Genomic DNA, 27,166 nt, shown 5'->3' with positions numbered 1-27,166 from the left:
AACCTTTAGATTAGTCCATTTGTCGAGAGTTCAGCTGAGTAAAAGTCGTTTAGAGCCGCAAATATTAGAAACCCTTTTAATAAAACACAGCTTATTATCTTTTGTTATATATCTTATATAGGAACTCTGTTGCCATTTGAAAGATCCAACATCTGAATGTTTAGCTTTTGAAAAAGTAAAACATTTCATGAATATCAAGCATGTATTTTTCCATAGGGTATTATATGATGAAAAAAAATCTAAACAAAAACCCACGTAATTTCTAAGATAATGATAAGAAAAGTAGATCTAAAAACATATTTCTGGCCATTTTAATGTAATTTTGTTGAGAAAATTCAATTAAATATTCTTAAAAAAAAAACTTCCAAAAGCTTCAAAGACTGGCATTTGTTATCATACCACAATAGTTGCCTCTCTATCATTTTAGGCCACAATTAAGAGCCATTACAGAGATTACAAAGGGCTGCTTATGGCTCCAGATCCACAGGTTGCAGACCCCTGTACTAGCTCATCTGAGTCACCATGGTTACCAAATGCTTTACAGGCAGATATTTGATGGTAGAAGACATTACTGCCATTAATATATTGTGATTTACGCCCAGCTGAATTAATATGATTCTATGAAACTGGTGAAAATAAATGCACAGTAGAATCCTATCTGTAGGTTTATGTCCTGCATGTGTCATGCAGCTTCTTTTGTGTCATGCAGCTTCTTTTGTGTCTCTGCTTCTGTCTCCTTGAACCCCAGTCGGCCTCGGCAGATGGCCGCTCACACTGAGCCTGGTTCTGCTGGAGGTTTCTTCCTGTTAAAAGGGAGTTTTTCCTCTCCACTGTCGCTACAAGCATGCTTAGTGTGAGGGATTGTATTTGAGTCAATGAGTCGACGCAATCAACTGGTTTTCCTTAGATAGAAAACTTTGTATCCATTTGACTGTATGATCTGGTTGAACTGTAAAGTGCCTTGAGATGACATGTGTTGTGAATTTGGCGCTATATAAATAAACTGAATTAAATTGAATTGAAATTTTCCTTAACAAGCCAATGGTTCCCTGTAGGTATTAAACAGGAATACTAAAAGGTACCCAATAAGTACCTTAGGAATCCATTCCTCAAACTTTCCCCCTGTAGGTATACCGTGTAGGATCCTGTAAGCAGGAGTGGATTTAGAAAATTTGGGGCCCTAGGCAAAGACAGCCAGGGAGCCCTCTGAATTGAGAAGACAACACATAAAACAGACCCATTACACAGACATACATTATTTGTTCTAGGTTTTGTCCCTCTCTTCTTGTCCTTTTTCTTGTAGTTTTCCTCTCTGTTTGTACTCAGCTGACTTTTCTTGAAAGATTTTTTCCAAGCACTAAGCTCACTTAGCTGATTGCTCCTTCCTGTGTTTCCAAAAAGGCGATGGCAAAAGTAAATACAACAGTCCTTCTTTTCACTTTAGACAAACCACGATCTGCTTATCTGTTCTCCATTTTTCATTTGGATGAAATAATAGCTGCACAAATCATGACAGCAGACAAGATAGAGGAGAGCAGGAGGCGGGGTTACCAATCTACTCGCTCTGGAGAGCAAAGTTCGCTGCTTTTAGATGTTCTCGCCAAAGTCTGTAGTAACAGAAAAAAGTTGTTAGATTTGACCCTAGGCGCTTTTTTGAAATAAAAGTGCAAGAGGGGCCTGAGAAATCGCTAAATATAGCGACTAAAGAGCTAAATTAGCACGGCAACACTGCTCTTTGCATCATTTGTTTTCAAATGGTTTGCTGCTGTCTGTTTGGACCTTTCTGAACATGTGCAGCAAATGGACTGATCCAATATGGTGGACACCGAAAGGGGGGGGGGCTGAGACACACTTAATATTATAAGCTTTTTGATGGCATTTTAGCGAAAGGGTTTTTATCAAAAACATACTTAATGTGCACAAATAAGGAATGGTTGTATTAACCATACATGTAAACAGAGTAGGCAACTGCCTAGTATTGCCTTATGATAAATCCCCCCCTGCCTGTAAACATCCCCTCTGTACCCCTATTAGTACCTATTGGTTATCTGGAAAGATATCCTTCAAGAATCCATGGGTATCCTGAAATCTTGCTAAGCTATCCTTTAGATAGCCGTCAAACAAAGCCTGAGAACCATTTAAGTACCAGGTAAAGTATAACAACCTTTTAAAAGGACCAACTGTTGTTGGATGAACCACACCCCAGCATTAAGCTGAGCTGTAGTTCATCATATATGGGTCTTCTGCAGCGAACTGAAACACAGGAAGTCTAGCGCTGAAAAAAAACCCAACAGTCTTCTTGGGCGTTCCTTTCATACCCATAATCAATAACTAAGCCTTGTTGTTTTTATTTTGCCTTGTACCCAGACCTCAGTTCTAATGTAGAACCAATAAAACCCAATGTCTACAAAAAGCATACATTTAAAAAAGTGTGTGAACTGCATAATCTATTTTTGTGTTTATTTACGTACTAGATCGAAAGTTTAACAACAATATAAATACTAACGAGTGAAAAAGACAGAGCAGTTGCAGTGGACTGAAACGGGTTTAAACTTCTCTATAACTGTCATGCATTAACTTCAGTGTCCCACTTTAATACAGCAACCTTTCACCAGAAGCTCATCGTGTTTTCCTTCCATACAGACTACATGCTCAGTTTTCACATGACAAGGGTAACGCGTAAAGGAACAGAGCTCCACATGGGAGGAGGACAGCATGTAAAGCAGAGCCAGATCATCACAATGAATTTGTTTAAAGAAGGTCAATACGAGTGACACAATCTGATGAAGGAGTGTTTGTGTGCTGCTGAAACTGATTATACTGACACATAAGTGTGTTAACTCCCCTCAAAATACCTCTTTTTTAAAAGATTTTTTTTTCTCTTCAAGCTGATTTTTTTATCTCACCTTTGCTCCTGTGAGGCGCTTAATTCTTTGAGTAAAACTCCTGGCAATTATTGTCCGGCGTAGCCTTTCAGTCGCCATCATGAACACATTACGAATAAAAGCGACGGTCTTTCTAGACTAAACTTTAACTATGACAGAGCAAGCCAACTGCTATATTTACCCAAACCTGTGCATGTGTTTCTGTGGTATCTGCTGACCACTAGAATAAATGTGCTATTCTAAAAAGAGAAATGCACCAAATGTTAACACAAAGAGAAATGACTTGTTAAGATCTGCTCTATAAGACATACGTGTCACATGGGAACTGCTTTGAAATATATAGTTTTTGTTTTTAAATTCAAAGCCAATCCAGTCCAGCGGAGCATCTTAAAAGTATAATAGTCAATCCCTCTGCTTAGAACAATTACATCTACTCTAGATTATGACTATATTGGCCTAAATAACTTGCTCTGATGATGCAAAGTTTGTTTACCGCATTGACTTCCTAGTTAATAAATTCAGACTGACGTAAAGTCTATGCAGAAATGACATGGTGACCATTGCATTTTCTGCAACACAGATATTTATGGAGGTATTTCTAAAAAAGTAAAAAAAAATTTCAAGCTAGGGGACGAGCTTGGCATACATGTGCTTCTTTATCAGTAAATCAGAAGGGAGGAATGCCTTAGCATTTAACAATGTTAGTACCACATCATTATCTTCTGTTTTATCTACTTTTTTCATGTTCAAGTTCAGCTTTAGGTTTGAATCTAGTTAAGTAAACTATATTTTCTTTATAGCAAATTATAACATAATGAATCTATAGAAAGCAAACCAAAAACATTTTCTTTAATTCTCATTTTTTAAACCATCCATCCATTTTCTAATGCGCTTACTCCCAAGTGGGGTCGCGAGGTTTTTGCAGTGTTCTACAAAATACAATTTTAATAATATTGGCTGACATAAGAGACAGCAACAAGTTTCCATCCAGATAATAATATAAAAAAAAATAGCAGAATTTTTTTTTTTACCAAGAGGTAATTAGAGAAATTACCTTTGCATTTAAACTTAGGGGTAGGGGCTGCCATTGTGCGGCGCCCGGCGGGCACCTGGAGAGCACTGTGGGCTCGAATACAGAACCTCAAACAGCAAGGTCTATGTCTGCACCTCTAGATCACCCCTCCCCATAAAACTGTACCACCCCAGATGGGACTCGAACCCACAATCCCTGGCTTAGGAGGCCAGTGCCTTATCCATTAGGCCACTGGGGCCACAGTTTGTGTTCTTGTTTTCTGCTTTATATCCTTTTCGTTTTGAGAAAATACATAATGATGCCAATGGGTCATCCATCCATCCATCCATCTATTATCTGACACGCTTGTCCCGGGTGAGGTCACGAGGGATGCTGGTGCCTATCTCCAGCTGTCAATGGGCGAGAGGCGGGGTACACCCTGGACAGGTCGTCGGTCAATCACAGGGCAACACAGAGACAAGGAGAATTTAGGGAAGCCAATTAACCTAACAGCCATGTTTTTGGACTGTGGGAGGAAGCCGGAGTACCCGGAGAGAACCCTCACATGCTCAGGGAGAACATGCAAACTCCATGCAGAAAGACCCCGGGCGAGGAATCGAAACCAGAGCCTTCTTGCTGCAAGGTAGCAGTGCTACCCACTGCGCGACTGATCAGCCTCATTTTTCTAAACAAAATCTTTAAAATGATAATAAAGGACAGATCTTTTTACTTTAAGTCAGGGTCTGAAAACTATTCTAAATTCTGCAAAGAAAAAGAGAAGACCAAAGAGCAACTGACAATCAATTAATTGATTTATAAACAAGGTAATAGGTCACCAGTTGGAATATTTCTGTATTTTTTGTCAGAGCTGATGTCAACGGCACTACAAACATCCTTTAATATATTATATTAGGTTATCATCTTGCGACAGCCTGCTGTCACACTCTAAAGCTGTGTGCTAACTTAATATTTTTCATTTTCAAAATGAGTTGCATGTTTCAAATATTTTTTCAATAGCCTGACTTTAAGTTAGCTATTTGCAGTGAAACACACAGTTTGTTATTTTTGGTTAAAATGCAATTGGTTAATTTTTCTTTGAGTTGCCAGTTTCCTTTGGATCTGCTGCTGGAGGGCTGCAATGAGCTCCAGCTTTCTTCTCAATTGGTCGTTCCAGGCTAATCAGCAAGTCACACCATTTGTTGTATTGGGGAGGGAAATTTGTTAATCTTTCGTTTAGATATTCTTTGTTTTGGATAGTTTTGTTAATTTGTTCAATTTAAAAAGTACTTAGTGTCTGGCCAGTATTTACCTGTTTAATTAAGTTTATTTGTTTGTTAGTTTATCCCCCTTGTGTGTCAACAGTGGTCTAATCAGCCACTATAACAGTTTCCCTCATGTCTTGTTTGATAGGTCAGTTAGTGCTTAAGTTCTTTATGTTTGTACCTGAATTGAAGTGTGTTTTGTTGACCTCTTTTTTGTGTCGAATTTATAATTTTTTTAATTTTCAGTGGTTTCCTGGCTGGTTTGTGCAAATCCCTCACACAGCTCCTGTCCAACTCTTTTGAGTCTGCATTTAAATCTATTGGGCTGGTTCTGAACGAAGATCAAACTGAAATCAACAACCAGATCTCTGCCTTCTCCTGTTAATGTTCAACATTCTGTAAGTTCAATCTGCAGCGTATAAAAACTCACAAGTAAGAGACTGTTATGGCTGTCTGCATGCAGCACATGCAGCTTAGATCCTACCGTTCATTCAACATTTTTCAGATAGCCTCTCTCTTAATGCTCTAGAATAGACAAAGGCATACCCCACATAGTAAAAGACATGGCTGCCTTTGAAACTAAATTTAGCTCTTGGAACAGAGGCGTTGCAATAGAATGTGTGAAGGGGACGTCTGCCCAATAGATTAGAAAGCTGTCTGATCAGACACCACAAGATTAAAATATGATTTCTCTTTTCAGTGTTTCTCATGCTTCCCAAAATAATAAGTTACACTTGATGATAGGATAATGTTTAAACCGCTAAAATTGCACTCCCAAACCTTTAAGAAAAAAAAAAAAAAAAAAAAACAGAGGGACATCCTGCAGATGAGTCCATTTTTATTTTATCCAATCAGCTCAACTGGGAGATTTAGTTCTTTGATGGTTAAAAGTGGAATAAACTGGTAAAGTTGTGAGAATTTTAGTTTTACAATTTTTCCTTTTTTTATATATTTTTTCCATAAATTTGAAATGTTTAAACGTGGTTACCGGTTTTATGTACTGGCGTTAACTAAACTATTAGGGATATATTGGGATTTTGGCCAATATCCGATATGCCGATATTTTATAACTCATGTAGCCGATAACCGATACTGATGTTATATGATATCAAATTGTTTTTTAAAAACGCGGCATCGATCTATTTTACTTTCGAAATCTCGTGAAATTTCATCGTTCTGTTACAAACTCTCGTAATATTTTGCAAATTCTTGTGAGATTTTGTTAGTAAAATAGATCGATACCGCGTCAATATATCAACATATAAAAATATGGCAAAATTTTGTGAATTTTCGGGTGATTTCGTAGCATAACGATGACATATAGCAATATTTCATTAGTAAAAGAGATTGATATGGTGTTTTTAAATGGCAATATATCAGCATATGAAGATATTGGGATATTTTAATGTATCAATATTTTTTCCCTTCGTCTATAGAAGTTTTTAAGTCTGTAAAAAAGAAGTTTTTGAGTAAGAAAAAGTAGTATTTTTTTTTTAAGACTTTAGAAATTCAGAAGCTGATCAAATATCGGGTTAATTATCGGTGGGGTGGCCGATGTCCGATATTCAGTTTTAAGGCTGATACCGATAGGGGGCTGATTATATTGTGCATCCCTATAAACTATTATACAAATGTATACAAAATTAATAAAAAATGGACATAGTAGGATGCTATGGTATTGTAGGAATTAAATCTGGTGTTATGTGATAAAAATGATTTGGATATTTGATGTATGAAATGTTATTAATGTAAGTGGTTCTCCAGGATGTAATCAAAGCAACTACATGGTTATTATGGACTGAATGGGGAATGGGAGTAAAGACATTTTCTTCATCTGATTCCTTTTAAATATTCTACTATTGCCATACAGGAAAGACTGGGAAGAAGCAATACCCCAGGATTGAAGGTTAAAGGGTTAACTATTCTGTTGATTGGTGGAAATAACTGTAGAGATGACAGAACCCCTGACGTGTCTTAAGATTAAAAAATACCTTTTAAAATAAAAAGCTCTGCTAAGGGCAATTAAAAGAACCATCTGCAGGGTACAGAGAAAAGCCACATGCAGCTTTAGCCACTCCTCCCCTAACCAATGCATCCCCCCTCCAAATTTAAAATGCTCTTGATGCTAGTGTACTGAATACAGACTGAATAAAGGAAATCCCTTTGATTTCTAATGCAGCTCCTATTTGAGCCACGGTGTAATGCTAAAGGTTCTGCCTTCAAAGACTTTATTCCTCAAAATCCTCAAAGATATTTTTGAAGTCAAGATCGGTCTTTCGTGATATAAGCAGGATGTAGAAATATATATTAGCAATTACCACAAAAAAAAATCTTCTGCTCTTACACAGCGTTTGCTTTAATTCAGTGCTTTTGCTCTTATCACATTACAGACTTTGCCTCGATCATTGATCAAAACTTAATCTGAAACCGGTCAATATGGACAGTCAGACAACTGACCTCTAAACAGATTGATTTCAAACAATGCAAAGCGGAGATTAAAGGGTCGCTTCATTGATCCCTAAAAAACTGGAAAACTTTCAAAACAGATCACTGAACTGCAAGAGTGAACCTTTAAATGCAGCCGATACTTCTGGTTACCGGTTTGCATCATCGCACCACTCTGGAGTCAGAAACTAATGTTTATTTTTTCAAGCTTAAACTTTAAATCTTCCATCTTTAATAAAATAAAACTATTTATACCCATTAACTCTTGTTTACATTCTGAATATTTCCTTTAAGAATATGATTTTGTTAGGACTGGATGTGAGAACCAACACAAAATAGTTCATGTGAAGTGGAAAGAAACAAGGTTTTTAAAATGTTTTACACACAAAATCTTGCTGACTGAAGAGGTTTGCATTCTGGAACTGCCCTGAATTTCTCTACAGCCGATATCTAGATGTGGGCCAAAAAGTTCAGTTCTGGTTTTCTTGTAACTAGAGCACCTTCTTCCACAAACCGTTTTCCCTTGTGACCAACTGCAAGCTGGACTTCCTACATCATTTGTGAAATTTAATCAGTTTTTTAATAAGTTGTGGATGTTTAAGTTTTTTCTAGAGTTTTATATGTCTCTAAAGTTTTTGCTTTTGAAGTAATTCTGTCCGGGGGCGGACTGTCCGTTTAGGCCTCTTTCAGATGATGGACGGATCAGTGCCCAGCAAGTACGTCTGTTTTCTCTCATTACGCTGTTCTTAACTCTTGAGATTAAATCATAAACAGATTACCTTTTTCTCCCAGTTATTTATTTAGTTTATTTCCTGTTACTTATATGTTAAAAGAGCAAAAGTGGCTAAAAAATTGCAGATCACACTTTTCAGGAATATAAATACTTCCTATTTTAATTTCTTTGAGTAGGTGTATTACATCTCTGTGGTGCTAATGTGACAAAATGAAAGAAAAGTGTGCGGTAAAACAGCATTCCTCGGTTTGCAGCAACTATGATGATAGAGGCTTTATCAGATCTGATCTGGAGACCCATTTCATTTAAAAAAAGCTCCAAAAAATATACTTAATTCGCTCTCGGCTGCTTTTAATTATGAATAATACTTTTGCAGGTTTGTACATATAGACAGATACTCTCCATGCTAATAATAGATTCTGTTGACTCCATTTTTTCAGCCTGATCAAAGAAAAGACAAGTCTTCTTTTACTACACTCTTGTGTTTAGCTGAATCCAAAATCTACTGCGAGTTTCTGATTTGACACTTTTATTTCTGGGTTCAAAGAGCAGTTCGAACCACCAATCCACATGAAATGCAGGTTGACACAAACGCTCCACACTCCGACCCCAAACCGAGCAAGAGACCAGAAACTGTTGCAATAAATTTTTTAGAAAGTGTCTCTTAGATCCAGATAAGCAAAGTTGCTAAAGATTAAAGACAGATAAAAGATAAGAAAGATAAGAGCATTGTTATGTGTATATTTACACCACTTCATCCTGGACAGGAAAAGACAAGTGCAGAGGAGGCACAGTTCAATGGAACAGGAAGCAGAAGAGTTATCAAAGTGTTTGAACATGTAAGCAGTAGCAATAAAAGAAAGTTAAGCTTTTATTACATGCGAATAAATAGGATTGATGTTATCTCTTACCTGGGCAGCTACTGGCAGAGTCATTCTCCGCCGCGTCTGATACCTTGTCCCAACCCTTGAGTACATTTCCACCATGTTTATTTCTGTCTAGCTACACGATCCATCTATCCAAACATATGCAAAGAGTCAAAACCAGCCAGTTAGCTATTCAGCCGCCTTCAGTCAACTTGCGATCTGGTAAAGAAGACTCCTAAACACCCTCCTCATGCATCCTTCTCTCGCAGCAGCTGTGACAGTTGCAGCTCAGACAGAAAAGAGAACTGTGAGGTCTGTTACAATAAGCAGCAGGAAGGGACTGTGCAAAGGTTCACTGGTGTGGGTGTATGTCTCTGTTTGTGTGTTCATGAATTCCTGTGCAGAGGAGAGGAGGGGAGAGGGTAACTGTCTGCCCGGGCCCAGGAAAAAAAAAAAAAAAAAACTAACAGACACGCTAAGAAAGTAGGCAGGAAGAAGAAAAAGGGTTTTAGTAGGCAGAAAAACACGAGTTGTGCGGGTCACTTCAGCATACTTCCTGTCTGTTTATATACATGACAACAAAAAAAGGAAATGACAGTAATGGAAACAATATTTTAAAGAAGAACAACCAACACTTCAAAGAAGAAAAAGCTGCTCCTGTTGATTTTTTTAAGCCTCTTTTGGAGGGTGACTAAGACAATAATGAAAAAGAAAGGGGAAGCCATCTTTATTTACAGTAAAGAAAGGAGTTGCTATTGTCAGGGCACTCTGAACGTAAGCTACCACAGCCTGCAAACATGCCCTCAAACAGGAAGCTGATTTAATTGATCAACACTTCCTTTCATGAAAATATCTAGCATAAAGCTTGTAGCAGGTTTTTAGAGGTTTGGCTGTAAATCAGTTTTACTGTTACTGCGATTAATAAAAATCCGGATTGAGAATGATTAAAAATACCATCTTTAAAAAGATGTGCAATATTCAATAATGATGACAGAATGTGCAACACACTACAGTACTACATCATATTTACATATGCATCCCTCCTTTGGAGATGTTTTCCTATCCAGAGCCGCCCAAGTTACCTTTGAGCGAAATGATTGTTGCAAGATTTGAGAATTTATAAACTCACGAAAATTCATCTTGCCAGAAGCCAATAGATGCATTAGCCTCAGATACAGAAATGTTTTGAAACAATGAAATGCAGTGACGTGTATGACATCAGCAGAAGCGGAAGGCTGAAGTGAAAAAAAAATGGCTGTGCCGGATTTAGTTGGAATACCCTATATTTCTTATTTTGAAAAATAAGAAAAAGGACGCAATGTTCCTTTTGTCTATAGGAAATGTTTGTGCATTCCTCCCGACCAGATTTGGCAAAAGTCAGATTTCTTAGTTTGGGTCTGGTTTGTTCTGGCCCAGGACTCCCCTCCCCTCTACCCTGAGCCCAGGACAACTGACCTGGGTATTCCCCGTCATTACCTGATCCGCACCGGTAGCACGATCAGTACCATCAGCTCATTTGCACGTGTGCGACCGGATGTACATCCGGGTCGCCCTCAGTTCTAATTTGTAAAAAAAAACATCTAAATTACATTTTTCCCTACTTAAAAAAATTAAGCGTACTAAACTATAATGTGTTAAATGTTAATAATGTATTTCTTGAGAAAATAAATTTATTAAAATCCTTTCTGTTTTATCATTCGTATGTTCCCGATCTGCACCGGAAATGGGATCCTATGCTACTTCCAGGAGCTAACTTTTTTTGGCTTTGGATTTAAATATAAATGTAGTCTTTTTGTGTAATTTCTTTTTCCTTTCGTGTTAAACTTATGGTATATGGTAATCTAAAGAAAGGAATAACTAAAAAGAAAAAATATACATGGTTTAATCACATTCTGCTGGACTACTCTGAGCATGTCCGATGATGACGTCAGACGGAGAAAATGTAAAAAGCATCGACTTGTTACAGAAAACTACACATTTATATACATTATATATATTTATTTATATACACATTTATATACTATACATTTTTTTTCAGATTTGTATTAGCATTCTTTAGTGACTTAAGAATAGAAATCAGTACTTTAAATTTTACGATTACATTATATTTGGCGACCTGGACTAATATCTGCTTGTACATGTGCAATAGAGTGGGTGGTAAAGATTGTGCTTCCAGAACGGATCGGCTAATGACACCCACGTTAATCAGTAAAAAAATTAAAATAATAATTTTTGTTGCGATCACTGAGTCCGGGAAAGGCCATTTTTGCTCAAATATAGTAACCCCTCCTCTTGCCATCTTCCAGCAGTGACGTCACGGTGCAGTAAGCCTAGCGCCATTCTTTCCGCTTTACAAGCAAAATAGATGGGAACTACTAAACACATCTGCAATCAACAACAATTATTGAAGATTTCCAGATGACTTCACCATTGAAATTCACCAGAGCTATAGTTGAACTGATAATGCCCATGTGCATGGCAGCTGGATGCTGGAATACATCACATTAAAGTGAAAAAAATCGGAGTTATTTCACCTTTCCGATTCCTGATCCTCCACGGACGGGTTGGTCGTTGGATTACCAACTTGAAGAGGGAGGATTTGCTATCAAACTTCTGGCCAGAGAAAAAACACGTAATATGTAGCCAACATTTGGAAGAAGAATGTTTTCAAGATGACTTGGATAATAGCGTGTTGTGACAAACACCAGATACAGCACTGGGACTTGATCAACAGCCGATACCGCACCGTGACGTCACAAACCAGTAGGTGGCAGTAGTGTTTTTTGACAAACATGGATGCCTCCAGTGAAGCACATTCAGATGACACTACTCTTAATTTAAAAAACCTATCATTTATTTAAAAGTATGTAATAATTTCATATTTATAGTACTTTCAGAAGTTTGAATTCTGAATATGACCGGACTTTTCCTTTAAACGCACACAATACAATGCCATATATACTGTAATACCTGGGATGCACAATATATTGGCAGTAACATCAGATCAGGCCGATGTTGGTCATTTTTAAACATGTCGGTAAAAAAAACCGTTGCGGATATCAACAAACGATTATAAACTACGTCAGTTCAAATTTGCATATCAATGCTTTCTTATATAATATTAAACAACGTGATGCAATTTCAAATAGCAATAGATAATATAACGCAGTGCGATAAGATACAAAACAATATTTCCAGAAATTGCGCAGCCAAACCCGGGGTTTTACCACATGGCATCTTTTAGTTTTACATTTTTTAAGGAAACTTCAGAAAAAAAATTTTGATTGAAGGGTTCAAAAATGACAAAATATTAAAGATAGTTGTAAAATTAATTTGGATCTACATAAAGAGAAATTCATGTTGAGAAACGTCTGTGATTCAGTCCGGTTTGAAAATAGTGTGGGAGAGCAGGACTTTAAGTAGATAACAGGAAGGCTTAGAGGAGTGCTAAAAAAAATTCCTGTTTCATCCTATTGTGTTTTTATTCTGTCTTTAAGAGAGAATGCTGGATTTGTAAATGTTAAAATATGTAGACAAATAGATTGCTGTTTCAGTCTTGCTGAACACCTTACTTGCTAACAAAAAAATGCTACTTTTTAAATGGGAGGTCCCTAATTAGGCCCGCACCGGCCCCACCAGCAAGCAGGGAATGATCTCCCTTAAGGTTTGCACCATTTATTATGAAGGGTAAAAAGCTGAGTCAATAGTGACATTTACATAAATTGTATCTTTCTTTTGAGGGTTACTTGTCAAACAGCTTTGTCTTTTCTATCTTTTATAACGTTTTTCGGGAGGAATATGAAGGAAATCTGTCATTAATGTTTCAAAACGATCAAATAACATTTCAGAGCCTTTTTCTGGCTGAATGCCTCAAATGTCAGGGTTAAGGGCCTCAGCAGCAACAACAACAACAAAGAAAACTTGTTCTCTTTCTTAAGTCTTTAGAAAATTCTTAAAAAAGCAAAGAACAAGAATGAGCACACAAATCTGTGTCTCCAATAAAGGAAAAGGTAGTTAAGACTGATGACTCAAGGTTTATGCACAACACAGTATACATGTTGAAAGAAGGATAAAGAAGCAGGTTTTTAAAACAATACCAAGAACTGTTATAAACATTTTTTTTTACCAAATATTTCCAGAAAAGCTTTACAAAGTACACATTTCCTCTAATTTGACTAAGAAAGTTTTGTGGGAAAATTCATTCAGTGCAAAACTTTAAACTCTGTGCTCACTGCAATTCATGAAGCAGCAATCCACTTGATTACTTAACCACATTAGAACCCATCCAGTCTAACAATGGGATCCCAAACTGGGGCCCAAATCACGCCATGGAGCACACAGTTGAGCCATTGAATCAAACTGGCTCCTTTCCCTCTTACATCACACTCATCCCCGGTGAGGAATCCAGGATCCTGAAAATGCTCAGCCGCTTATCTTCATCTCATCTTTGCTTTCCAGGTCAGGCCTGTATCACTGTGTGCTACTGGCTAATGACACATTTCACATTATCTGACATTTTAGGGTTTAATATATTTGTGCAGTTGAGATAAAACATCCAGCACCAGTTCCTGCACTGATCTCTGCTAAAATGAAAACATTACTCTTTTTGCTAAACATAGTTTGAGCTCCTAGAAAAAAAAATGATATGCAAACGGACAGGAAAGAGTTTGTCCACAGATCCAGGATATGAGCTTTGGTCTCTGCTTCCTGGAACTTGCTAATAATTATAGTAGACAGAAATCCCTTGATGTTTGACTTAACTACAGGATTACTATAATCAAGCACCTCTTAACCGCTCGGTTATGTTTTTAAAAAGTTATGAGATTCTGGAGCTCATTACTAACCAACCAGATGATTAGAACTTCCCAAATTCATATGCAGATTTCCCCCCATTTTTTTCAGCTAAAGTTGTACATATATCTGCAATCAAAAAAACAGGGGGTACAGGTGCAATGAGGCAGATTGTTGCATTTATTTTGAGGTGTATATATGTATATATGTGAGGTGTATATATCTCTATAAAAGGGGTATCATTTGGAATCCAACAAGTTCACCTTATTAACTATGATTTTATTGTATTATACCATGGAACAAGTTTACCTTTACAACAAATACTTTGAGTAATTATAGCTAAAAGAGGTTCAACAACAGCAATAAGCTGATGAAAACAGGTGAATCATAGAGCTGATGGTAAATAATTGAGAAAAAAAAGCTCTTCATGCTGACCAAATCACAAAAAAAAAATAAAAATAAACGCAACAAAGAAAATGAATGATAGAATGCTCATTTTATTTAACTAAAAAAAGCAAAGATTAATGCTAATATACACCTAAGTGTTAAAGGAAACTCAAACATTAAAGGTGTGTATATTTTTGGTCATTATTTATGATTTAACACCTAAAACCAATAAAAGCAGAAAGAGATTTCAGACAGCTCCGCAAATCCTCACTGTCTGAGAGAAACACACGACAAAAGCAATTGTTTGATGTTGACCAAGCCTAGAAATGTTCACTGTGACACTTTAGTGGATACGCCTCTTTAATTGCTTCTTAGCACAAATGACAAAACAAGCAATCAAAACACAGCAGAAAAAATATATTCAGAAGTCAGAAAAAAGAGGCACTACTGCGAGCAGAAACTGTACAGAAGACCATGAAGGTGTACAGAACAACATTTCCAAATGCAAAACCAAGCAGGATGCTGTTTCGGTGAGCTAAAAACAGGAAACTGGATCCTGAATTTGCTCTGGCCTGAAGGAGTCTAGAGAGATCACAATCAAAGCATAGCTGGATGGAAGAAAATAAGTCTAGCATCATCTAAAACATTTCAGATAGCTTCCATTTTGATTCCAGCTTTAGGGAAAATATGTTAGGAGACAAGAGGAATTTAATTCAAGCACCATATTCAGGTTTCCATTTGAATAGATGTGTGTAACATGGAAAAGCTACGCAAGAGTCTAATGTCTGTTTTGGTTAACTTGATTCTTTATCCACCTCGTCTGGCTGATGTTGGCTTGCAACCTGTTTTTGAAACACACCCTCCATGCAGACGTCATGGCAGCACAATAATGATCATCATAGTACTAATGACCACACCTCTAAGCAGTTAGGCTGATTTATGCCATTCCAGGAACAAAGTGGGTATTGTTTAGGTTTAAAAAAAAAAAGATGCAAATTATGGGTGTTTTTCAGCAGATCTGTGGGGAAACGAAGCAGATTCGTACACATGATTCTCGATGACCATGTGGGTTCTGCAGAGACATTTGACGTGATACTCACTCTACCTGTCAGTGCAGTTTCTTGGCATTTGATTTGTGTTGTTTCAAAGAACTCCACGTATAACTACCGTCTCTGTGAGGTGATGCACTCTGACAGGAACCAGTTCCCAATGGCTGCATTTAGAGATTTAAAACACATCATACAAGGAAACAGAGACATTTGAAGTTTCAGCGACTGAATATTGGACCCAGAGCTTTTAACAGTGTGACTCACAAAGGTCACACAGCTCTGATTCCCTGCAAGTTTCACACCACAGACTTTAATTCATTTACTTGCCCAACTTATTAGAGACCACATACCGACAAACACACCCGACCTACATATGTGCTAATTGCAAGTTCTGTTTATTACATATGCCAGCTGCTAAGCTCTGAAAGCTCCAAAGATCTGCTTCCTGGGAGTCAAGCCAGACCTGCCCCCCTCTCACATCACCATGGAGAGGCCCCTCCAGTGCAGGATGAGAATGGATTGCAGGGATCCAAGCTCAGCTATTTAGTTCATTCACAAATCTAAGTAAAACTTATTATGATCTTTTTAAATCTTTGTTTTTCAGTGCAGGATTTTAGGCTGATTGTTTAATCAAACTAAAGCGTTTAGGGCCTCTCCCTTAAACCAACAATCTGTACTGGTATAATAACAGCGTCATGCATAGAAAACTGGGTAAACTGGGAGAGGCTGTAAACATGAAACTGACATCCCAGCAGCCTGGCTTTGCAACAGGTGCAGCAGCTCGACAGGTGTGAAACTTACCTGAATGGGAGCTGATGTTGATTATTTTCAGGAAACTCTGATCCAGGGAGAGAAAAGGTTCCTACGTGTCTCACTGCTTCCCTGCGTTTGTTGGAACATTTAATTCCCCGGATTGGCGGAGTTGCCGTGGGGGACAGCAGGTACAGTAGCAGCTGGAGGTCTGGGAGTGGCTCTCACCTTCGGGATTTAACTCTTTCCTCCCCTTCACTGAGCTCACCAGACCTGTTCCTAACCTGTTCCTGCGCGTCTGGCTGCGCAAAGCGCGACCTGCTGCAGTTCAATCCTCCCAGGATGGAGTCAGCTGAAATCTGCTGCTTTTTCTGCACCATTACAGGAACTCCTCTTTTTTTCCCCCTTTACGCCCATTGAAATGGGAAAGCATTCATATGCAAATGAGCTGGCACTGAAAACAGAACCCAACTGCTAGAAGAAGTGGGTCAGACCCAGAATCCCATCAAGATTCGGATCAGTCTCACATTTGAGATCAAAAACACTAAAACCAGCTTACAGGTCAGAAAATTAAAAGTTTTTATACATAAAGTGGACTTCTTGTAGAACCATCTAAGTTATGTAATGCAACCATCAGCCCATTTCACGTTTAGTCAACTTATAATACAAACATTTCATCAATTTAGCTGAGTGGAAAAGGTTTGCTGATAAAAAGAAAAAAATGTTTATTGATCTTTAAATATTATTTTAGTTTAATGTGAGAAAAAAAATCAGAATTCTGATTTTGATCTCAGAATTCTGACTTTATTCTCAAAATTCTGCCTTGAATCTCGAAATTTTGACTTTAATCTCAGAATTCTGAATTTTTTTTCTGAGAATTCTGACTTTTTTTCTGATAATTCTGACTTTAACCTCAAAATTCTGACTTTATTCTCATAATTCTGACTTTTTTCTGAGAATTCTGACTTTAATCTCGAAATTCTGCCTTAAATCTCGAAATTCTGACTTTAATCTCAGAATTCTGAATTTTTTTTCTGAGAATTCTGACTTTTTTCTGATAATTCTGACTTTAACCTCAAAATTCTAACTTTATTCTCATAATTCTGACTTTTTTTCTGAGAATTCTGACTTTTTTCTGAGCATTTTGACTTTTTTCTGAGAATTCTGACTTTAACCTCAAAATTCTGACTTTAATCTCATAACTCTGTCTTTTTTCTCAGAATTCTGACTTTAATATCAAAATTCTGACTGAATTCTGACGGCTAACACACATATTAGCATCAAGCTGTAGCTGTGTTTGTTTTAGTGACTAAAGGAGCTCTCATGATTTAATCACCTTCTGCTCCTCCAGTAATGAAATAGCATCACTGGGGACCCCTCGGGCATGTAAAAAGTTGCCTAATTTGCCCAATGTGTTACTGGCCCTCCAAAAACAACTCACATCTTTGTCAGTGAAGCTGAGTGCTCCCACATCTCATCCTTCATGGTGCCCATTTACATTAAGATCCAAAATTCTGAGATTAAAGTCAGGATTCTGAGATTAAATCAGGATTCTGAGGTTGAAGTCAGAATTCTGACTTTTTTTTCTCATATTATACCAAAATAAAATGTAAAAATCAGTTCACTTTCTTTTGTTTTTTCAGTGGCCCTAATCCTCATCTGTAGTCTTATGTGTTAGATCAATGCAGCAAAAAGAAAATATTGGTGCATAAAAAGTAAACCCCAAATAATAAAAACATTCAAAGTGTGGACTTTTGTATGTCATCAGTATTCAGTTACCATGAAGACCCAGTGCAGAGGATGGGGGTTCAAACAATCATTTTTGTTGCAAATGAGTACTTCCAATGAAGATTTTGTCCCTTGTGGTATGTCTAAATGAACTATTAGATTTTAAGGAATAAAAAAAATGTACATTTTTGCACACATTAATTAATTTTTACAACATGTCAAGTGCTTGTTTTGTCATAGATGTTCAAAGAAAATCATAAATATTATGTAACTTTCGACAAAATCCCTCTGTGATCCTTAGCATTTATAGGATCTCAGCTGTCAGCGTTTAAAAATGACAACCAAATCCTCTCCTTGTATTAAATGATAATTACATCAATCAGAAACTCCAAATAACTGAATAACAAAAGTTACATTTAGATGCCATTGAGTTTTCTTTCTGCTTCTTGGAGAGGGAAGTGAAATAATGTGAGGTTAAATAACAAAGTCTTACACTGTGGAGAAATCTCAGCCATGCAACTCATTCAAACACAGACGTATTATCATGCATGCTTGCAGGTTTTCATTCTGTTGTGTTTTTATGATAATAGAATCATGTCTGATCACAAAATGTTTGTCCGTTTTAATTTTTAATATTAATTTCTATTCTAATTCTACCTATTCAGTGCACCTTTTAGATTTGGAAATCAGTTGTACAATCTGCATTATAGAAAGGCAATTTTATTTTAATTTAAAATATTGTAAATTTGATTTCAGTTTCTGAATAATGACAGCTGAATGCGCTAAAGACCCCCCGCTACACATCTGATGTCTAAAATGATCAGAAACAGGAAGATCTGCCTTTGGAGTTCCTTCTACAGAGCAGTGGGAAAGTATTTACAACCTTTGGCCTTTTTACCATTTTGTCCTAATTTTTCAATCAAACAGATTAATGTATTTTACTGTGCTTTTATATTATAGGCCAACCCAAAATTGTTTTCTCTGCTGCATAAAAATATAAGCAACACTTTTCAGGTTATAATTTTGTAAACAAGAGAAACTATATAACATTTCCTTCTGCACAGCGGTGAACTAGCTTGTGTTGTTCTGTCATAAAAATATATTCTAGATAATAAAGTTTCAGATCATTAAAGGTGGAAAGTTCAGGGAGGAAGAATATTTCTGTGCTGCAGTGAACGTATGATTTCCTCCACTCAGAGGATCCATGTAACACTTTATAAAAGCACAAAATAAATGTATTTTTGATTTCCCTGCAAATATCGTACCTTAATATAAATCTATATTGTTTCATTCTAATGGAATGAAAACTGTGCAGGAGTTAAAAACATATGTGCATTATGTTATTTACTTACAGTGGAGTTAAAACCCTCTATAAGGTACAGTATTTATTATTCATTGTAAAACTTCATCAGTTTATTTGGATTGAAGGACTTAATTGTCTGCATGAAAACTAAAGTAGAGAAATTCAAATATCCAAACTTTTAATTACCTTTTTTTTTCCGTTTGTTAGTTTTGTTTTTCTCAATGATTAGAAACCAGCAGTTCAAATTTAAAAGAAATGATCTAGTAGTTTCTCCCACACTGGAAAGTAGAATTGCGCCATCTAGTGGCTACAAACGCATCTCCAGCTCGCACGTCCAATAGGACTGATAACATTAAAAGGTGACTTTGTCTAAAATCATTACCTGCTCTTTGTCTGCTGTCAGAGCTGAACTTTGAAGCAGCGGGGCTGATTCTTTTGGTGGGGATCCAGCAGGATCAGGAGGCTCAGGAAAGGAGTCACAATCAGTTATGCTTATTTCAGGAGGTGTGTCATAGAAGTCTGGGGGAGGCAAAGGGAAATCCATATCATCCATGATGGGTTGGGGTAAATCCACATGTTTATCCTCCACACAACCCTGTGGCTCCTCTTTGGATTTGTCTCCCTTTGAGATTTTTGCCTGCTTCGATTTTTTTTCTGCAGGCCGAGGTTTTGCGTATAGTTCTATGTCCTCAGATATGTCTGTTTGTGGAGCAGCTGATGCCCTGCGTGATGAGTTTGGGGACATCTCTTTCTGTATGTCATTCAAACTGTGTGCACGATTGCGTGCTGCTGGAGCATCTTCACTTTGCAAGTTCACCCACAAACCAAACGTAGAGAAGCGGATTGTTTCTTTTGATTCACTCCGAAGACGAGTCACTGTTTTTGTATCAGGGGATGTTTTCTTGGTCATGTCCGCTAAGTTGTTCTTTGCCCCATCCACTGGTTTACTTCTAGCCAGACTCTTTGATGATTCTGGCTTCTTGGGAACAGAAGAATGTCCAGAAGGAACTGAGACCTCTTTCACGTACTCTGCAGGGACGTAAAAGGGTTTGGAGTCTTTGTCTTTGCAGACTTGCCACCAGTGATCGTTGGTCTTGGAGATGAGGATGTACCTCTCGTTGGGTTTGATGGAGATACGCCGGCCGTCCTTTGCTTTGTACTCGTAGTCGAACTCCACCGCCACGAACGCCATCTCACCGGCCCTCCTGTGGGAGCTCAGTTAGCGCGGGGGCAGAGCTGACATTGTTGGAGCTGCAAATAGAGGAAATGTGATTTTAGAGTAGGTTTCAGAATGAGAAATGTCAACAAGAAGCACTCAGTTCTTTCTGCCACACTTCCACCTACTGAAACAAGTTTCTGTCCCTGTCCTGTTTTTGTTGCTCAGTATGATTATGAGCAATATGTCACTGCATTACTGCATAACTGGTTACACTTTATTGTATGTTTATTTTATACAACCTCCCCAATATGAAGAAGTGTTTTTTTTTTAAATCAGAGTTTCTTACAGCATTACCTTTTGAGCTTTTTCTACTTTTCTTTTAAAGATTAAACAATGTGCTTGGATCTAAACCATTATATTGACTCCTTTCCTGCAGATCTAGTGTTGTTTTTCTCTGGTTGCTGAGCCTCAATCCTAATCTCACATATTAAATCCTCTTACAATTTTTCTTCCAAGATTGCACCATATTTAGGTCCATTGATCTTCACATCTGTTCAAACTGACTTTTCTGCCCCCTCTAAGTAAATTTGTCCCCAAAGTATGATGATATTGATAGCTGGCCTTAATTGCTCATTTCACTCACCGGCCTAGTTGTGCCCGGTTCCTACTCATCTCTGATGTCATCCACTTGTAGGTTCTGCTTTATATTTGGTCCAGCCCAGCTATGAAGGCCAGATTATTGTTTGCTGTTTGTATGATTTCTGTTTCTCCTGTCTGTCAGTTTTGTCGGTTTTAATTATTTCCAAGGTTCATGTCCCTGTCCTAGGAGGCCAGTGGGTTTAGAGGGTTTTGGTGTTTGTCTTGTCGTCTCTTGATCGTGTCCTGGCTCTTTCCCACTGAGTGCTCGTTGTTCCTGTTTTTGCTCGTTGGAGGGGAAGCTATTTTAAAGTCCCGTAATCCTAGCTCCTAGGTGGAGACCAGTTTAAAGTTTCTGCAGTTATCCTGGTACCATGTCTTGTCTCTGTCCTTCAACCACTGAGCCTGCCTGTCTGCTTCTGTGCGTGTCTGTCTGAGCTCGCTGCTGGACTCTGACCCTGCCTTCATGCTCTGTGGATTCCTGGAACCCTGGATCTGTCTGTTCCTGTATGGATCAGATCCCCTGACCGGGCTGTGGACTCCTGGATTCCAGAACTGTCCTGTCTGATCTGTTTTCTCTGACCTGGATCGGATCCCTGCCTGCTCCCTGAGGTTGCTGCATCAGGGACACTCTGGGCAACTTTGCGCCGTAGCTTGTTTGGAAGTCCATTGGTTGGCTCCTGCCTTCCTCAGAAAGGATGGACTGAACTGATTAATCAAAGTGTAATTGACTGGGCGATGCCCCGCCTCCCCCCCTGTACCCACTTCTGTTCCGTTATGTGTTTTGGGTAAAGAAACGCTTTCAACTGTCCTACTGACTGTCTCACCTTAAACACTGGGTCCATTTGTCCCTGTTTTCTGACAACCGCAACCCTGCATTACCTTTAAGATGTTCATTCTTTTTACAGTGATCTTCACAAATGGTTTTCGACACACACAGCAGTTTTGATGAAGGGAAAAGGTTCTCGTCTGACATAAATATGTTTGCTGTGTCCTAAACATTAATTTTCCAACAGATCAGATGTGTGATCCATGAAAGAAATAGTTGTTGACAAATGATGTGGTTTGTTCACTTATGTTTTCTAAAGAAAAACTGGATTTTTAAAGATTTTTACAGACTTTGTTATCTCTTTGTCATAACTTTTGTACATGAAAGAATGCTGGTGGATCTAGGTTCAAACTGTTAAATAAAGGTGCTTGAAAACTTAAGAGACATCCAGGTAAGGTGATGGATTCGGCGTAATGGTTTACTAGTGTGTCTTTTTGCATTAAGATGTTATTTTACTTCAGTTGGTTTTAAATATGGTTTTGTTTATTCTTATTTTTCTTGTTTTATCTTTATTTTGATGTGCAAATTATACTTCAATGGTGAATTCAAACAGTTATATGTTGATCAGCAAATTTTCTCTGTGAAAATTATTAGAATAAATCTATTTAAAAAACAACTGATTGTATTTATTATACATACAAGACAAGGTTATATTTAAGACATTAAGACTTTGTTAACTTAAGCAAACTTTAAGTTAAGACTTTATTTAGGGGTATCAGGGTAAATATAAATTTAACAATTTTGAAACCCATCAGCTGTTTTCTATTCCTCATTTTAATTTTTAAAATTCAGTGTGATTCAGGTGTAACATTTTGATAAAATACTAAAGTTGTGGTTGTAACCTGACAAAACAAAATAAGACAGGACTGTTTTTTACAACTCTGTGATGACAGGTGTGAGCAAAGAGGAGCAGTTTGGCCAAAAAGAGAAAGGACCCTGTAGGTCAAAACCTGTGAAACAATCAGTTAAACCTGGTTGATTAGTTGTTTTGTTTTTATAACAACAGGATCAGATCTGATCTCCTTAGTAAACATGTAATAACAGGATTTATCAACTGTCCCTGAAGTCTGGGGTCATAAAATGGTTTGAGCCCGATCCTGGAAAATGGGGCGTCCACAGGAAGTGGACCTGCTGTGGTCAGAAAGCCACCTGGAGCTAAATTTGTTGAGAAGAGGGAGGACCTCCAGAGAACACCAACACTACCAGCCCCCCAGGAAGCACAGCCTTCCACAGGAACTGCTAGTCATCTTTGTTAGGTTTGGCTTGCCTGCGAAACAGGACAGGTCCCAACTGTATCAAACAGACCTGCAGAGATGATTATCCTACTGCCCATCCCTTCATGATCTATACAGGTATAAGCCAAAATAAAAAAATACTCCACCACTCTCGGCACCTCATCCTGTTCAGAGCGTGTTCAAACTCTTCAGGGAAGAGCTACACAGTGCTACATGCAAAAACAAACCGCCACAAAGACTGCTTCTCTCTCCTCGGGGCGTCTCTCTAATGAACACAGTAAACTGTCACAGTCGGGTAGTCAGATGCTCCACTAGAAAAATCGAGGCTTTTGTATGATTTAATCTAGCTTTCCACTTTTTATTTACCAGCAACAAAACAAACACTTGGACAAACCATTTTTACATTGGTTGCTTGTTGTTTAGTCTGTTTGTTATCATGTGACCAAAGTCAAATTGATTTTTTACGCGTACAAACTTGCCTATTGAAGTTGATTTTGAAGTGCTGCTGGTTATTATGCACCATTAAGTGTCGGTTTATCACAAAAATCTTCCTTATACTTTAAACCACGTTCAAGGAGGGAAAATACTTTTCAATTGGATTATATATAATGTTGTAACACACTGATAGAGAATCAGGAGATTTGTTTTTAGGTTCTTACTACAGCTAAAACATTTCCAAACTTTTTATTTCAGGCAACATTTACTGACGCGGTGTCATTCTGAGGCTTTATGTATCAAATTAATGACTTTCTTCATTTTTGAGGGTGTTTGTCTCTTTTCTCCCCCCTACATATCTCCAGGAACCTGTTCTGGCCTTAGTACCTGATTTTTATCAAAAGAATGCAGGTTAACAAGACGGGTTTGATGGAATATTCTGTCTCGGCACACAGGAGATACACAGGAAGTCGCCTGCAAATGTAATTTTTTTGCTAAACTAATGCACACAGAACAACAGACTGCATAATGTTCACCCACAAAACAGGAAGCCTGCACCAAGCTCAGCTCTGCATCAGCGTGACGTCATCTAGCAATCTCAGTTTGCCTTTTTTTTTCATTCTTGCACTTAATTCATGAAACACTCAACAAAATTTTTTTGGGGGGGTGTTCTAAACTCCCTTCTGAAGCAAAGACAGAGGATAAGATCCTAGACACAAAACAAAATCCACTAATGTAAACTTTGAAATCCTTAAAGGGAAGGTAGTTTAAAATTAGTGTTGCCTTTAAAAAGTATTCTGACTTATTTTCAGATAGATTTCCTTCTAAAATTCCTCTTTAGTTTGGTATCCAGGTGTCATTCCACACAAAGCATTCAGCTGGTAAAGAGTCAGTAAAATAAAAAAAAGAAAGGTTTTCACATTGGAATCTGAAACCCTGAGGCATATTTGTGTGCGTAATGATCTCTACTTGCCTGCGGATGTGTGTTTTCTCCAGATTTCCCTTCTGAAAGAAAGTCGAGGAGCTGACTCTAACAAGGTTCCAAACAGCCTGAGATGTAGAAATGTACATACAGTTGTGGAGCTCCAGCCTGCTGCTCACATCTACTGTTTCTTTCTTCTCGACTGGCTCATTTCCTGTTCAGTGTGCCTTTACAGAAGGAGGCAAACTGTGAAACAACAGAGCTTTGAAAGCCACACGAAATGGGAAGTCTGACTTTACCCCCACTTGCCAGTGAGTTATTGGCATGTAAATTATTTTTACGCTGCCTTGCTGACTTGGAGCAAGCGGAATGTCAGTGAGTCATGATGACAGAGTAACCAAGCAGCGCCCTGAAACAAAACAGGCACAGTTATGTTTTTATTGTTGTCGAAATGAGAGTAAAAATTTATTGGTAATTTCAATTAAACCATAATTATAAATAATAATAGTAATAATGGAAAAAAAAAAAAAAACATGGTAACAATCATGTGAAGTGGTGACACTAGGAAGATAAAAAGGTGGATAAAATAAAAAGATAATAATAATGTAAAAGTATCTATCCAGCTACATTTATAAAGGCTTTACTCTAGTATGGCAGGTTTACTTTAGTGAGCGGGTTGACCCTGGAGTACGCCCTCTGCTGGAGGTTGATAAGAAGTGCAAAGCAAAGCCTTTGCTTTAAATTGAAATTATGTTATTCCAAATTAAATTTTGTTTCTCCCCATACAGTTTTCTTCTGTTATATTTTTTTTTAATTTTATTTCAAAAAAAGGAAAAATATGCTCATTTGGGAGCAACACTATCTAAATCAACCAGATCATATATTAGCAAATATAATTATAAGAAGAAGAAAAACCTGTCAGTCAATAAATTAGTTGAAAGTAACATGTTTACCAAAAATAATGCTGGTTAAAAGTAATAAAATAATAATGATAACAACACAAAAACTGATAAGAAAGAATATTTTGACAACTATCTGTATAGGAAGGGTTAAAAGGGCAATGCTTTGGGACTCCACAGCTGCAGCCATTATTGAAGAAAACATAACGGTGAACCTTCCCAATGTGAGATCAATAAAGTTCTATTATTATTATTATTATAACAAAAAGACTGGACAAAATTTATGCCACTACAAAAATGTGATGGATAAAACCTCTGTTGACCAAAAAGCTCAGAAGATCTGTCAAACCATAAGATGATGATCCCAGCGTTTAGTGGACTGACAAAAAATTAAAACAAAACTTTTTACATCTGCAGAAAAAATAACGTTTATAAAATAACACAAGATGCCTGTAGTTAAGCATAGTGTGACTGTCAGCATGGTGGTGGCAGTATGATGGCTTGGGGTTGAAAATGTGTTCAAGCTCCTTAAGAGTCACTCCAGATTTGATTTTTGTTGTTATACTATAATTATTTGCAACAGTTTTACATTTTGTGCTTTATTTTGGTATCATACAGGAAGTGGCAGTGGCCATAAAAAGTGTTTTATCAGACATTGGTCTGATTCTGGAGAAAAAAACTCACAGGAAAAAACATTTCCTTGTCCTCTTTTTGCAGCCTGAGACTCGTTTGGGTTGTCCATTCCTTCTTTTTGGGCAAAGTTCCACCTACTGTGTCAGAAAAAAACCCAAATGATTCCGTTGTGGGGTGGGAGTGGAGTCTTAAACACCAACATGGCAACAAAAAGTCTTGTAAGGTTTGGTATTTCATGCCTATTTCCACAGTAGTTGAAGTACTCATTCAGCAGACAGTCTTCAGAAACACTATATGATTTATATAAAATGAGAGGTACATAGTATTGGCAGATAATCACACTTGTGTTTCATAGGCATCTTACAGTATACTCCATTTTTTGCCCACTTTTACATCGGATGCCTCTCACAACATGGCGGCTGCAAGAACGTGGACCGACGTTAATGTCGAACAACGGAAGTTAACGTCGTGTCGTCGCGCTTCGTAAAGCCGGTATGAGATGTAGAAATAGTATTGTACAGGTAAGGAGCCCCGCCGATGGTAGGGCATCAAAAAATTAGAGAAAACTCATGTTGTTCCTCTCCACGGAAATCTTTAGTAAAAGGCGAAAGATTTATACGATCTGAAGAGAAACATGAGTGTATGCTGAGAGCTGAGAACAACGGGTATTTATACTCCAACATACAATTCTGCCTGACGGTGTTGATGATCTCAAGTTTAAACTTAAACTACTGAATTAAAAAAGACTATAAATTGAACGAACCATAAAGATCGTATCGAGGATAAGCAAAATTACCACAGCAAATACCAGTTAATGGATCTGTTAAGTGTAAATTCCAGCGGTAATAAGCGATGAAACGCATCACGCGGTGCATGATGGGTAAAGTACGATTGCTTTAGCGTTAATCGGTCTCCGCCAGTCACGTGACATTTGTTGCTAAGACGCCATTTTTGGTGGAAAAGGCGTAGTGTAAACAACCGCAACATAGCTAAACGAAGGACTAAAGGATTGAGTTTGTTTCTCTGACTATATGGAAAAAAGTAAACAGAATGCGAAATTACCGTACCGGTGTCGTGCCAAGGTAGTTATCCCTGCGAAGATTTGTATCCCCTCGTCGGGAGCGCGCACGGAGTAGGAAGAACAACCCGAGTTAACTCCGCTTCAATTCCAACGTGCAGAACTTGAAATTTTGAAAGGTTTTACGTG

The 27,166-nt window shown here is 37.7% G+C and overlaps 1 protein-coding gene and 2 non-coding genes across 3 annotated transcripts in view; all 3 read right to left on the bottom strand.

Annotated features, from left to right (window-relative positions):
* LOC119791089 (rho GTPase-activating protein 27-like) overlaps positions 1-24,663 on the bottom strand; it is a 42,121-nt gene extending 17,458 nt beyond the window's left edge. The window contains exons 1-2 of the mRNA XM_038296942.1: positions 24,479-24,663; positions 19,594-20,462 (exon numbers count right to left, since the gene is read on the bottom strand). Of these exons, the coding sequence (XP_038152870.1) occupies positions 19,594-20,403 (810 nt within the window). The 5' untranslated portion in view covers positions 20,404-20,462; positions 24,479-24,663. The remainder of the gene's footprint in view (positions 1-19,593; positions 20,463-24,478) is intronic.
* On the bottom strand, positions 4,084-4,156 carry trnar-ccu. The gene has a single exon. It is a non-coding gene; the product is annotated as a tRNA-Arg (tRNA).
* A 1,823-nt stretch (positions 24,664-26,486) lies between the features above and the next one.
* On the bottom strand, positions 26,487-26,600 carry LOC119791127. The gene has a single exon (XR_005281810.1). It is a non-coding gene; the product is annotated as a U5 spliceosomal RNA (small nuclear RNA).
* Between the last annotated feature and the right edge of the window lie 566 nt (positions 26,601-27,166).

This window comes from Cyprinodon tularosa, unplaced genomic scaffold (assembly GCF_016077235.1).
Source record: "Cyprinodon tularosa strain WSP-4 unplaced genomic scaffold, ASM1607723v1 ctg38, whole genome shotgun sequence".
Lineage (NCBI taxonomy): Eukaryota > Metazoa > Chordata > Actinopteri > Cyprinodontiformes > Cyprinodontidae > Cyprinodon > Cyprinodon tularosa.
The sequence above is the reverse complement of the archived record's forward strand: the minus strand, read 5'-3'. Positions and strand labels throughout refer to the sequence as shown.